At 41.1% G+C, this 14844-nt stretch overlaps 1 protein-coding gene across 2 annotated transcripts in view; it reads right to left on the bottom strand.

The window, feature by feature from the left end:
- fam184a (family with sequence similarity 184 member A) overlaps window positions 1-14844 on the bottom strand; it is a 274942-nt gene that overhangs the window by 79199 nt on the left and 180899 nt on the right. For both annotated transcript variants that reach the window (XM_038272733.1, XM_038272732.1), the window contains exons 11-12: window positions 13669-13830; window positions 10566-10687 (exon numbers count right to left, since the gene is read on the bottom strand). In XM_038272733.1, the coding sequence (XP_038128661.1) occupies window positions 10566-10687; window positions 13669-13830 (284 nt within the window). The remainder of the gene's footprint in view (window positions 1-10565; window positions 10688-13668; window positions 13831-14844) is intronic.

Genomic DNA, 14844 nt, shown 5'->3' on the forward strand with positions numbered 1-14844 from the left:
TCTCTCTTTAAAAATGAGCAACACAAGCAAAAAGCTTCAACTAACTTGTGTAAATTAAAAGAAATATAATATATAAATATATATATATATATATATTTATGAATAAAAATATATTCATCTTTTTTTTTTAACTGCTGCCTCTCCTGATTTTTAAGTTGAATTTGGTAAGATAAGATTTAGATAAGAGTTCATCTTTAGTTTAAACCGTCTTTGGTTTTTTAAATTGTTTTCCGTCCTGCTGATATTGATATTTCTCTCTCTGCAGTTTAATTATGCTGCAGCAGCACCTGACAACATTTTCTAACAACAAAATTGTGGCTAGTTAAAATGCTGAGTGGCTACTAACTTTGAAAAGAAACAACACTAGCCACAGTGGCCAGAGAGCAAAAAAGGTCATGTCTAGACCTGTACAAAATTACTTAAGTTAATCTTCTTTTTCATCGGCTTCAGTTGGCAAAACTCTACTTCCCCGCCACCAGTTTCCAAACGTTTCCATTACTGCTGTTCAGTAGCTGTACTGGCTTTGTTCGTACCTTCATATAAGTAGAAAAAACTAGAGATGAAGGCCTACATGGTTAAAATAACCACCAGTTATTAGTCTAATTCTCCTAGTACTAGTGTTTTATTGAGCATTCACGAGGAAAGAATGTTTAAAATGCTTTAAATGAAATAATAAATTAATAAAATTAATACTTTATCTGTATTTTATTTCTAATGCAGATTTTGTCCTATCCCTATTCCTGTTGATAAAAAGCAAGTTTTGTTAATGCATGGACATGTGTTTGAGTAGCAAGAATAAAATGAAAGAGAAAAGATACAAAATAGAGACCAGAAGAAATTACCAGAAGCCAGAAGTCTTTAAAAAATTAATGCTTTAGGAGCCTGTGTACGCCTGAATAGTTCAAATGAGAAAGTAATGTCAAGTTAAATTGAAAATTTTTTCTAAAATTAAAAAATGTGAAAAGTTTTGTAAAGAGCAAGAAGAACTAATAAACAGATAACATTTGTCAAAAATGACAAGTTTTGGCTCCTTGGAGACAAAATAAGCCGTATTTCTAAAAAATATACTTTTCTATGAGATATTTTTAGTGGAAATAAAATGTTTTGTTCCCCTGATATTGATTCTTTTAGGCGCTTATTGTTTCAGTGCAAAAGACATCAATCTTTATCCTTTATCAATTTTCTCATAAAAATTAAACTGTTAAGAATCAATATATGTATAAGTATACACATTCAAAATAGATTTACAGTTTTAAACTTTCAAAGAGCAATAGAAACTCAGTGCCGCAATTATTTTCAAAGGTCCCCTGATAGAGGTTATTGAGCCGTGAATAATAATGAGTGATTAAATATTAGCTGACATTCTAAAGCTCAGTCACAGTGTTTAACTAAACATTTTCAGAGACAAACAACAGCGCACACAACCCGCAGACTGTGGATCAAACACAGGAAAACAGTTAAGAAAAAAAAAACCCTGCAGATTTACAGACATTGGCCTAAGAAGTATTAAAAATACCAACTTTTTAAATTATTCACAAATGCTCCGCTCCTGGGTTCAAATCACAGCATCTTTTAGTAAATCTGTGAACTCTGGCTTTTTTAGAACATGCTTGAACATTGTTACACGCTTTTCAGGAGGCCAAGCAGTCTTGGAGGTAGGAACCAAACTGGTTGAAAGAAGTACAGGTGCTGGTCATAAAATTAGAATATCATGAAAAAGTAGATTGATTTCAGTAATTCCATTTAAAAAGTGAAACTTGTATATTATATTCATACATTACATACAAACTCATATATTTCAGATGTTTATTTGGTTTAATTTTGATGATTACAAATGACAACAAATGAAAATCTCAAATTCATCATATCAGAAATATACAGAATATTACTGAAGACCAATAAAAACAAAGGATTTATAGAAATGTTGGCCAACTGAAAAGTATGAACATGAAAAGTATGAGCATGTACAGCACTCAGTATTTAGTTGGGCCTCCTTTGGCCTGTATTACTGCAGCAATGCGGCGTGGCATGGAGTCGATCAGTCTGTGGCACTGCTCAGGTGTTATGATAGCCCAGGTTGCTCTAATAGTGGCTTTTAGCACTTCTGAATTGTTGGGTCTGGTGTATTGCATCTTCTTCTTCACAATACCCCATAGATTTTCTATGGGGTTAAGGTCAGGAGAGTTTGCTGGCCAATTAAGAACAGGGATACCATGGTCCTTCAACCAGGTACTGGTAGCTTTGGCACTGTGTGCAGGTGCCAAGTCCTGTTGGAAAATGAAATCTGCATCTCCAAAAAGTTGGTCAGCTGCAGGAAGCATGAAGTGCTCTAAAACTTCCTGGTATGTGGCTGCGTTGACCCTGGACCTCAGAAAACACAATGGACCAACACCAGCAGATGACATGGCACCCCAAACCATCACTGACTGTGGAAACTTTACACTGGACTTCAAGCAACGTGGATGAAGTGCCTCTCTTCTTTTCCTCCAGACTCTGGGACCTTGATTTCCAAAGGAAATGCAAAATTTACTTTCATCAGAGAACATGACTTTGGACCACTCACCAGCAGTCCAGTCCTGTTTCTCTTTAGCCCAGGCAAGACGCTTCTGACGCTGTCTGTGGTTCAAGAGTGGCTTGACACAAGGAATGCGACAGCAGAAACCCATGTCTTTCATACGTCTGTGTGTGGTGGTTCTTGAAGCACTCACTCCAGCTGCAGTCCACTCTTTGTGAATCTCCCCCACATTTTTGAATGGGTTTTGTTTCACAATCCTCTCCAGGGTGCGGTTATCTCTCTTGCTTGTACACTTTTTTCGACCACATCTTTTCCTTCCCTTCGCCTCTCTATTAATGTGCTTGGACCCTGAGCTCTGTGAACAGCCAGCCTCTTTAGCGATGACCTTTTGTGTCTTGCCCTCCTTGTGCAAGGTGTCGATGGTCGTCTTTTGGACAACTGTCAAGTCAGCAGTCTTCCCCATGATTGTGTAGCCTATAGAACTAGACTGAAAGACCATTTAAAGGCTTTTGCAGGTGGTTTGAGTTAATTAGCTGATTAGAGTGTGGCACCAGGGGCCATCAATTTTGAACCTTTTCACAATATTCTAATTTTCTGATATGATGAATTTGAGATTTTCATTTGTTGTCATTTGTAATCATCAAAATTAAACCAAATAAACATCTGAAATATATGAGTTTGTATGTAATGTATGAATATAATATACAAGTTTCACTTTTTAAATGGAATTACTGAAATCAATCTACTTTTTCATGATATTCTAATTTTATGACCAGCACCTGTACATGCTCTGAAGAGTTTTCAGCTGACAAAACTTCAATTTTTTTTCCTGGTGCAGGACATCAACCAAACCACACCAACCCCAGAACAATGGCAGACATGTTTCTTATATAGAGGAGAAGCTAAATTGGAAGAAACCATTTTTAAAAGGATGCTCAGCTTCACAATAACAAGAAGAAAATGAAAATTTGTTTTAAGCGAACAGCTGATTAAGAAATACTTTTACCAATAAATACACAAAACAAATATTTCAATTAAACCCAAATACTCAAACTCAATATAGAAAACACCATACATCAGATCAACCTCCCCTCCTTCAATTATACAATGTGCACACCTGCTTGGAGAGTGAAACAGCAGAGGTGATACTGTATTTCACAATATTTTAACTCTTTAACCCATGAATTTCCCTTTTATGAAGAGTTAAACAAAAAACTAAATATAGTAAAGTGAAAATCAATTTACCTTTTCACAAAAATGAAAACAAGATGTGGCCAACCAAAGAACCACAACCCAGACAAATCCACTTCAACCAAAACAACAAAAATAAATGCTGTGTTTAGCTGCTACTTTGGCCAATATACAGGTTGTCAGGACTCCTGTTTTTGTGTTTGTCTCTCTTCATCCACCAGGAGGCGCCTGGTTCTGGTCCGCCTCCTCACACACCTGCTGATGGTTTCCTCGTTAAACGGAACGTTCTTAACCAGATGACTGCCACTACCTTGACGCCAGAGTGTTTGCCAGCTTAGGGTACTCTAGCTAAGCTGAGTTTTGCTGAGTCAAGCTGAGTTTTTGTCAACCTGAATTTAACTTTGTTTTTGTCTTTGCATCTTGGCAGGAAGTCGTCCTGCAAACTGGATTTCTTGGACCTTCTCTCCCTGGAAGTATCATCTGAGCTTCAAACTGAGCTGGGGTTCAAACAGGAGGTTTGGATCCACTTTCCCCAAGAGATCGTTTGAGCTTCTCACTGAGAAAGGGATTATTCTCCACTACGACCCGTTCAAGTACCGCAGGAAATCTGAGTGGCAGTCAGTTTCTCCGTTCACCAACAATCAACCGCATTCTGGGTAAACCCTGTTCCGCCCTCCACCGAATCAGATAAACACTGGAACCACGGCACACAGACCGGAGTCAAGGATTCAACAAATTCTCTGGAAACGTGAGTCGGCAACCAAATCCTCTTGTCCAAGTTCAAGAGTCTTATTCCCCACTGAGCCTGAACTAACCGCTGTGTCTTCCCCTCACTTTGCAGTTCCGGTTGAGCAGTGTTCAGAGCAACACTTCTCCCTCTGTTTAACTTCTTCAATAAAACCCGTTAAACCTTTTCCCTGGTCTCTCTGAATTGGTTTCTCTGTATGTGGGTCCGAGCTTTAGATAAGATCATGACACAGGTAACAATGGGTCATTGTTACAAACACCTGTGACATGAGAATGGAGTGGACCTTCACCATGCCTGCTCAGTTTCTAAACTGAAACAGTGAAATAAAGAGGTCACATCGATATTTGTTTTTTTAACCACATTTATGACAATGTGTTACTAAAGTTCTACACCAGGTTTAAAATTTATTTATTTAGCAAAGATGTATCCATCCATTTCCTCCATTTTCAATGCATGTATAAGTATACATATTTAAAATCCTCCATTATCTTAACTCTATCTGGGCTGCTGAGGGGCTCTACACGATTCAGAAGTGTAGTGCTGGTCAACGCTGCAATACGCAGGACAGTTTTGTCACGTTGTTCTTTTATTTACTGATAAGTATCTCACACAGCGCTGCAGCTTCTGTCTCACATACACTTAAATTACAAACAGCTGTTAGGGACCGGAAAACCCCTGCTCTATATTCTGTTGCTTTTCAAAGTAAAAGACGTCACATAGCATTACACCACATCTCCCTTTCTTTGGAACAAAAGGGTAGACAGCCTTTGTACCAGCAGGTCTTAAAAGTTTAGCTGGAGGACCTGTTCTGTCCCTGATTCACACATGAACAACAAAAAAAAACACTGACTAAACTACTTGTTTCTTTTTTTCTCTTTAACAAATACTTACTTTGAATATCCGGTTCCTACTAAAGTATCTTAAAGCAGATCAATTACAGCATTCACATCTTAAGAACAAAGTTCTTTCTTTTTTTTTTTTTTTAATGTCACATTTTTTTTTTTCCAAAGTCTCATAGGGTTACCAGTCTCTTCGGAGGTCTGACCTCTCTCCCGGCCCTGGTCCGCATGGTCCCTGTAATGGTAGGTGCTGATGTCGCAAGTGGGGCCTCTGGAGTAGGCGGCTCTTCACCCACCTGTGGTTTAGCATCGACCAATCCGTTGTTGGTCTGCAATGGCACCAATTGGTACCGGTTTCTCCTCAGAGTGCCTCGGGGAACCTGAACAATGTAGGAGCGAGGAGTGCTATGTTGTGATATCACTGTTCCCTGGACTCGCGCATCAGTGACCCACACATCCTCTCCAGGTAAGAGTGGGCGAAGGATCCTTGCCCCATGGCGCTTATTAAAGTATCCAGCATCCTTCCTCCTCTTCTCCTCTTCTTTGGCCCCCAATTCACTATAGTCTGGCAAAACGGGGTTCAGCAGGGTCGGAAGAGCGGGGACAGTAGTACGGAGGCGGCGTCCCATCAACAGCTCAGCTGGGCTATATCCATTCTGCAGGGGGGTTGCTCTATAGGCCAGTAAGGCGAGGTATGGGTCTGACGCTTTCGTTAACAGGCTTTTCACAGTTTGTACAGCTCTTTCGGCCTCCCCATTACTCTGAGGAAACTTGGGGCTGCTTGTGATGTGTACAAAGCCATACTTGGCTGCAAACTCTCTAAAGTAGCTACCTGAGAACTGAGGCCCATTGTCACTTTTAAAGAATTCACAAATGCCATGGCGGGCAAACATGGATTTTAACTGCAGCACCACCTCTGTGGACGTTGTGGCAGACAGTAGTGCAATTTCTACGTACCTTGAGAAATAGTCCACAACTATCAGGTAAGTCTTGCCCCTCAGTGTGAACAGATCAGCACCCAAGGTTTGCCAGGGCCTCATGGGCATCGCTGTTGGCATCAGTGGCTCTTTTATGTTCTGTCTCTCTTGAATGCAGGTTTTGCATTTCAGCACCATGTTGTTCAACTGGCTGCTGAGTCCTGGCCACCACACTGTCCCCTTGGCCCGGCTTCTGCATTTTGTTACCCCCAAGTGCCCCTCGTGTAGCCTTTGCAGCACATCTTCTTGCAGTGCTGATGGGATGACAAGTCTTGTGCCCCGTAGCAGTAGACCATCGTGTACAGTCAGCACTGCCCTGTCAGTCCAGAATTGTTTCAGCCCTCCTTGTAGTTGACTTTTATCAGGCCAGCCATCTGTGCAGTACTTAATCAGGGTGGAGCAAGTGCTGTCTGCCTTCAGAAGCTCGCGCAGGCTGGCCAGATAGTCCCCACTGACAGGAAGGTTGCTAATGACAGAGTCAGCATATATGTCAGTGTTCTCTAACAGGTTTGTGGCTGAGTGTGTTTGAACGGATCTCAGAGGAGCACGAGATAAGGTGTCAGCCGTCCATATGCTTTTACCAGGGACATGTTTGACTATATAGTCATACCTCAGAAGCCGCATCCTGAACCTTTGGATCCTGGGCGGGAGCTCATCCAACGCTTTGCCTCCCAGCAGAGTCACCAGCGGCTTGTGGTCGGTTTCAAGTTCAAATTGTTTTCCCAGGATGAAACAGCTGAACCTTTCACAAGCCCACGTCGCTGCCAGTGCCTCCTTCTCTATTTGGGCGTAGCGTTGCTCCGTCGGTGTCATGGACCGTGATGCATACGCCACAGGTGACCACCTGTCACCAGTCTGCTGCAGCAGGACCGCACCTAGGCCGAAAGAAGAGGCATCGGCTGATATTTTCACTGCACTGTTTGGGTTATATAATGTGAGCACTGGTGGGGACGACAATTCAGCTTTTAGTTGATCGAAGGCGGCCTGTTGTTCCTTACCCCAGTACCAGTGATTTTTCTTGGACAGCAAGTCTCGTAGAACCTTGTGCTTTTCAGCCAGGTGAGGTATGAAGCGCCCCAGCTGATTGACCATACCCAGGAAACTCCTGAGTTCACTGACATTTTTAGGTGGATCGATCCCTTGTACTGCTCTCATCTTCTCTGGATCTGGTTTCACACCGTTTGCTGAGATCACGTGACCCAGGAATTTAACTGTGTGGCGTGTGAGCACACATTTGTCCATGTTGAGTGTAATGCCAGCCTCTTGTGCTTTCTGAAGCACTGCATGTAGTCGCCTGTCATGCTCCTCCTGTGTCCGTCCCCATACCAGCACATCATCCATATGACACAGTACCCCATCTAGGCCTGCAATTACCTCCGTCATCATCATCCTCTGATTGCACCTGCTAGCATGCCCAGTGTATGCTCAACTGATGGCAGGATAAATTTTTCTCTGCACACTGATTCATTCATTTTTGTAAAATCGACACAAATGCGAACAGTACCTTCTTTCTTTGGCACCACCACCATCCCAGCGCACCACTCAGTCGGCTCCTCGATCTTGGTGATCACGCCCATTTTCTCCATGCGATCTATCTCCTCCTTCACTTTTCCCATGAGTGGCAGAGGGACCCTGCGAGGTGTTGAAAGAGAAAAGGGCACTGCACCTGGTTTTAGTTTAAGTGCATATGGACTCCGCACAAGACCCAGCCCGCTGCACAGCTTTGGATACTGTCGCTTCACCGTATCCATGGTGATGCTGTTGACCCTGCTTACAAGTTGAAGCTGTTGAATAGCAGGGCGACCCAGCAGTGCAGTGTGCAGATCTTTAACAACATAAATGTCCTCTTCAGCCGTCATTTTGCCTCTATGCAGTGTCTCTAGCTACGCCCAGGACATTGAGTATATTGCCACCAGGTCCAAACAGTGGGCGCGTCGATGTCGCCAGGTGCATCACATCTAGCCCCCCAGCAATGTCACGGTACACCTCGACTGGCAGGGCAGTGACATCAGCACCTGTGTCTATCTTAAAGCACACTTTTTTATCTCTGACTTGAAGTTGCACTGTCCATGGATCTTTTCCAGCATCCACAGCCCCAAGGAAAAAACTTTCCCCTTCATCTGCTGTAACAGCATTCAGAGAGGTTGCACTGTTCCTACATACATTACTGTAATGTCCTTTCTTTCCACAGCGATGACACACAGCATCAGTAGCAGGGCATTCTGCTTTTCTATGTACCGGCATTTTCTCACATCTATAGCAGGCCCTTGTGCTTTGCTGCGCGTGTGCCGGTTTGTATCTGCCTGAAAGCTGTTCCTGTAGCAGCTTGGACGGAAACCTCTGCTTTCTGTAGCCAGCAGGTGTAGCATGCACAGCATTGACATTGGAGCATCCACTATTTTCTCCTCTCAGGTCCGACTGCTGTCGTCTGATTTCCTCCGCTAGCCTCGTCTTCTCGATGGCAGTTTGGAGCGTGAGGTCTCTGTCTAGCTGTAACTTTTCAGACAAGGAGACGTTTCTCAATCCAACTACCAGCCTGTCACGAATCAGCTCCTCATGTAACTGTCCATAATTACAATGTTCAGCTAAATTGTATAGAGCAGTGATGAAGGAATCCACTGTTTCTCCTGGCAATTGCACGCGCTGATTAAACTTTGCTCTCTCATATATGACATTCTTTTTAGGTACAAAAATGCATCAAAGCCTGCTTTCACGTCTGCATAGTTGTTTCTAGCATCTGCAGTTAGCGGTAGCCCCTTTAGCACATCTTCGGCTTCATCGCCCATGCAATACACCAGCGTATTTACCTGGTTTTCCTCTGGCGTTGCGTTTAGATTACTTGCAAGCCGAAAGCGGTCGAATCTCCTAATCCACCGTTCCCATTCTTGTGGCTTGGTGAAATCAAATGGCTCCCGAGGTTGTATGGTGAACGTTGCGCTTGGCGTGGGTCGCCCCATTTCTGCCTGGTTGTCTTTCGTCTCGTCACCAGAGCTACTTGCAAAACTTTCTTTTAATCCGCTTGATGCACGATTTCTCCTCTTAGCCCTTTTCTTCATCTTTCTCCATTCATGCGCAGCATCCCACTTCTGACACCATGTCACGTTGTTCTTTTATTTACTGATAAGTATCTCACACAGCGCTGCAGCTTCTGTCTCACATACACTTAAATTACAAACAGCTGTTAGGGACCGGAAAACCCCTGCTCTATATTCTGTTGCTTTTCAAAGTAAAAGACGTCACATAGCATTACACCACAGTTTAGCGCACACACACATTTAAGGCCATCTGACCGTGGAAAATTAACCTAAAGTGTCGGGTCCTTAGGGGCCATGAACCCTGACATTTGTCACATATTTACCCAAAGGTTTTAAATGATGAAGTGAGAACATTTTACATCATCAAAAGGTCAAATGTGAGCTTCGCTTGCATCATGACGCACTTCACAAACAGCAGGAAGGAAAATGTGGTTAAATCTTTAGATTTCAACGTCTATGGAAACCTTAACAAACCATAATCAATGTACTTTACAGGCCACCACTTTACTGTACATAAGATACTGTATATAATATGTCACCTTAAATATCTCCTTTATTTTTTACCATCCACTGGATAGATCTGGATGCACTGGATATACTTTATGCACCTTTTCCTCCTTTGTGCTTCTCCGGTTTGTTTATAAGAGCCAGTGCATTTCTCCATTGTGAAATCTAAAAATTTCTATTCTTTTCTATTCTATTCTATTGTTGAACTCTGTACTTCTAGTGAAGTTTGAATTGAAGAAAAATTGCACATGATAAATCCATAAAGCCTAATATTGATTTATTTCACTTTTCATGCATTGATTAGGTGCATTTAGCCTGAAAAATACATAATAAATAATTTTTTTCCAAGTATAAACATATTCCACTACACCACCTATTTTTTTTATATTACTGAATAATATTTTGTGTGGTGCTCCCGCTACAGGACCTAGTGTAAATAGCTTAAAGCTGCATCCCCTCCTAATGCACCACACACAACAATTACAATCACTTTAGATGCATATCCCCGCTGAAGGGGAGGATAGTATTGAACAGTGTAGATTAAAGTGAAAAATTTCATTGCCAGCTAAAGTTAATGGTGCGCCACGGTTTGCACCTTTATATAATTATGTGCAGCTCTGTCTGAGCATGCTCACTACAAACTGAAAAATGTTTTAATGTGTCAATGATGTCTTCCTGTTTTATCAAAAGGAGAACAACAGACAGCCAGACTCCCTTTTCTGTAAAACCCCTCTGATAGAGACACTGACTCACCGGAGTGTTTCGGTCCATTTGAGCTCCAGCTCCAGAGCCATCTTGTCCATTTTATGCTTTTCATCTTCTTTGGTGCTAATGAGTTTGGCTTCATGTTGGCGTTTTTGGGTTTCCAGCTCACCCTGAGGAACAAACAGGAGAGTCTTTAAGCTGTAAATTACTGCTAATAGTGATTAATTGTCTTTTTCAGTAGCAAAGCGATTTTTCAAGAACAATACTGTTGGAATAATTATGTATAAGATACTTAATGTTTTGTTTTTTTATGATGTATAATGTGTAACATATTACTGTTCCAGAGAGGTGTTGCACAAGCAGTAAAGGTCAACTCTCAGGAAGTATGGCTCAAGCTTAAAGAAACAAGGAGGTTCTTGGACCATTTGACCGCAAGACATTTGAATGCAGATTGACCTGTTCACTGAGGCTGCAAATTGAATTGTATTTCTTATTTCCCATTCCTTTAGCGCAACCTCAGCTTGTGTAACTAGGGACCCCCCCTCTGACTTAAATAAATAGCGAGGAGAAAGCTGAAGACTGGCAGAGTGGGGTGGAGATGTACCTGCACGTCTCTTCCTACTCTCCTGGCGAGTAAAAATAAATCTGACTCTGTTCCTTTCTTTCCTTGTTTTACAGTGTTTTAGGTGTTAGACCTGACAAATACCGACCTGGAATCCCTGCTAATATTCTGTTGATCCAAAATAGCAGAGTCTTTATAGAGTAAGCCAATCGAAATTTGATTTGTTAAACAACTTTAGGTTATGTGGAGGTACAAAAAAAATGCTTTTTCTGTTCCTATTCGAAAGCTTTATAATAACATAATACACATCATCATCATGATTACCAAGTTCCAATAGAATCTAAACTCTATCTTAAATGGAAAAAACAGTCAGAAAATGCCAGGAAGTTTTTATTTACTACCACAGATGAAACCAAATGCAAAATAGCCATAATGATCCATTTCCACAGGATTTATCAGAATAAGTATAAGCTAGGTTGTGCTGTTTATTATTAAATAGCCAAATAGAGTTTTGGCTAAAAGATGTAAATTACTCTTCGTTTTCAGACTGTTTGAAATTTCTCCCTACTGAGAAAAGCTTAATAATAAATAGGAAACATTAAATATAGCTAATCTTCTCAACAGCTCACATCTTTGCAATTTATTCTACAGTTAGACTTTGAAATGCTTGGAAGAATTGAAAAATCCCAAAAGCTGTTTCAGACTCTATGAGCAACCATTATCATGATAGAAATTATTAATAGGAGTAAAGCTTGGTTTAAAAAGTCAGATCTGAAAAACCCACAAAATTTTACAAACGCTGTCCTGCTGTTATATGAGAGCAACGTTTAGATGTTTATAACGCACAGCAGGATATTTAGAGAAAAACAGTCGTTAAGCATGGTGATGGACGGCTGATGATCTGAGCTGGTTCTCCAGCTACTGGGCCTGGATGCCTTTTAGTCGTTGACAATTGTATAAAAAGATTCCTCTATTTTTTGTTGCTATTTTTACTCTGATATTTGTAAATCTAATTTTAATCCTTCATCTGTTTTAATTTAGCACTTTGGACACTGCCTCCCGTTTTTGAAATGCTTTATAATTAATTGGCTTAGCTTCTCTAGAATCAATAGGGACACCATCTGTGTAAAAGTACTTTCATATTGAACGTAGTGAAGGTCCACCCAGCTCGCTCCTTCCCTGTCTATCCACTTGCAGGTTACTGATTGAACTTGATTTAACTGAGTAAGTCAATGAGATGTATGTAATACTGAAAACTGAACAGAGGTGTAGGCGGTGAGACCACGGAGCCCATCAGAGCTGCTCCCAGTTTGGCCAGTGCCTCAACCTGCTCCAGGAGCTGCTGGATAATTGCTTACAGTTTCTAGCAGGATCCAGTTTTAGGAGCAGCTGTGCTGCTGCAGGGAGACGGATAGAGCTCTGGTGAGTTTTGGATTAAAACGGGCTTTGTCTCTGCTGCGCTCCTTCACCCTTTGAAAGAAGTTCTGTTTTTTTTTTTAAGTACTGCGACAGTTTGCTTTGCTCTATCTGCTGCATCTATAACCACGCTGCTCCGCTTGGAATCGTTTTAAATGCGCTGTTTGCTTCACCAACTGTTTAGTCACAACTTCATAAAGGGAGGGGATGTTTTCGCTATCGGTTAAACATCACTCAGACTCTGATCGTCGATAAATTATTTATATATATATATATATATATATATATACTTTTTTCTGTGCGGCCCGGTACCAAATGCCCCGCGGCCCGGTGGTTGGGGACCGCTGCTTTACAGGATTCTTTCCAGGACGAGGTCTGACCTTTGACCTCTGGGTCATTGTAATACCTGGCTCCTGAACGTCTCCAGCCATTCTGTAGTTTTTGTTTTCCTGTATTCTAAATAATTACCCTGTTGATGACCAGCTTTGGTCTAAGCTTCAGCTGTTAAGATGCGTTATAAAAAATTGCGGTATTCTCTCCCAATTACATCAGTCGGTGCATCTGTGCCTCTTGACACAGGTTAATTCAGGTCAAGGCGCATCCTATCTATAACATCCTATCTTTGTGAAGCGGGATTTTCTGCGGTTAGAGCGATCAAAACAAAGCTACGGAGCAGACTGGACATCAGGAGCACACTTCGTCAGTCATTTTAGCTGATGACGCCTAGATGGGAGCGGCTTGTTGTTTTATTTTTATGCTGTTTGTATTTGATTTTATGCCAGTCGTTTCATTTTACCCCCCCCCCTATTATGTCAGACAAAATATTGTCTAGCGGCCGTGGTGCAAAAAAGGTTGGGGACCGCTGCTGTCAAGCTCTGCTAACCTGATTAGAGGAAATATTTCCAACAAGAAATAACCAAAAACTGTCAATAAAGCTGTGAGGACTTTTAAGGTTATTTGTTTTTTATTCATATTTGTCACAGTGTTTCACTGTTCACTTCTCTGCTCTTCAATGAAAAAGTACATTTTAAAAACATGTTTTGTGTTTTTGTAGAGCTGAAGGTTTAGTTATTTCAGAACATTGTAAAGACAAAATGATCTGTTTGGCTCCCAGATGAATTTCTATATTTGCAGAGGGAGAAGTTTGGGATCTGAGCGGAGGTCATGTCTGACCTGCAGGGCAGTCAGCAGGTTGCTGGTCTCTCTAAGTCGAGCCCGGGTGGCGTCCAGCTCCTCCAGTAGTTTGTCTTGCGCTTCCTTCAGGGTGGAGATCTGTCCCTCAGCCGTCCCAAAGTCCTGCTCCCCTTTCCGTACCTCCTGCTGCAGCCGAGACACCTGCATGAAGGTTAGATTCAAATGAAAGGAAGCTTTAAACAGGGCATGCATGGTCATGTTTGACCAAAAATGCAATGGTCAACACTTTCCACTTAAAACATTTCATTATTATGAACACCTTTGTATTTGTTGCTGACATGCAGTCAGTCAATTTGGCAAAGCATTTAACACTAGCCTTTAGCTAAGAACAAGGCTAGTGAAATGAAACCTCAGCGTTTACTTAAAAAGCTGTAGCATCAAACCAAAGCTTTGAGAACCAATATATCCTCTAAAACCAATAGAAGTGTTTGCTTTCTTTACCAACTAGAAGTTTTAAATACAGTGTTTTAACATCCAAGTACTCTTTCAAATTCATTTGTGTTCCAGTCTTTCAAATTCATCTTCAAGCCCACAGAGCTGGAAACTTACAAAGTTTCAAGGTGAATTTAAATTGCTCTGTTCGGGCATAGTCAGGGCCAGGTTAAAAAATAATGAGGGACTTTGAGCTGAGGATTTAAAAGGATAACAAAGATCTATTATGTAAAACGAGGCCTTAAGACAGTTACTAGTGTTTAACAGCTAAAACCCTGAGGCTCAGTTTGGTTTAGAAGCTCCGCATAAGGTGGGATTTTCTCAATTTTACAGTCATTTTGGAAGAATAGAGGCAGAATAACTTTGATATATATCTGATTTTTATCTGCTCACACCTCTGCAGCTGGAACTAAATATCTAAATGTGGATTCATTATCAGATAAATATTGCCTAATTCAGGTCAAAAGGACTCGAAGACTTTTTTCTATCATCTAAATGTAAAACTCAGACAAACACACACACATATATATATATACATATATATATATACATATATATATATACATATATATATATACACACACACACTACACTTTGTAATCAGAGTATAGCATCAAGTTAATTAAACTTCTGGGATATTGATTTGGTCAGGTAAATAGCAGAGGGGGTTGATAATCAGTTTCTGCTGCTTTGGTGTTAATGAAATTAACAACAGGTGCAGTA

This window comes from Cyprinodon tularosa, unplaced genomic scaffold (assembly GCF_016077235.1).
Source record: "Cyprinodon tularosa strain WSP-4 unplaced genomic scaffold, ASM1607723v1 ctg84, whole genome shotgun sequence".
NCBI classification, from domain to species: Eukaryota; Metazoa; Chordata; class Actinopteri; order Cyprinodontiformes; family Cyprinodontidae; genus Cyprinodon; species Cyprinodon tularosa.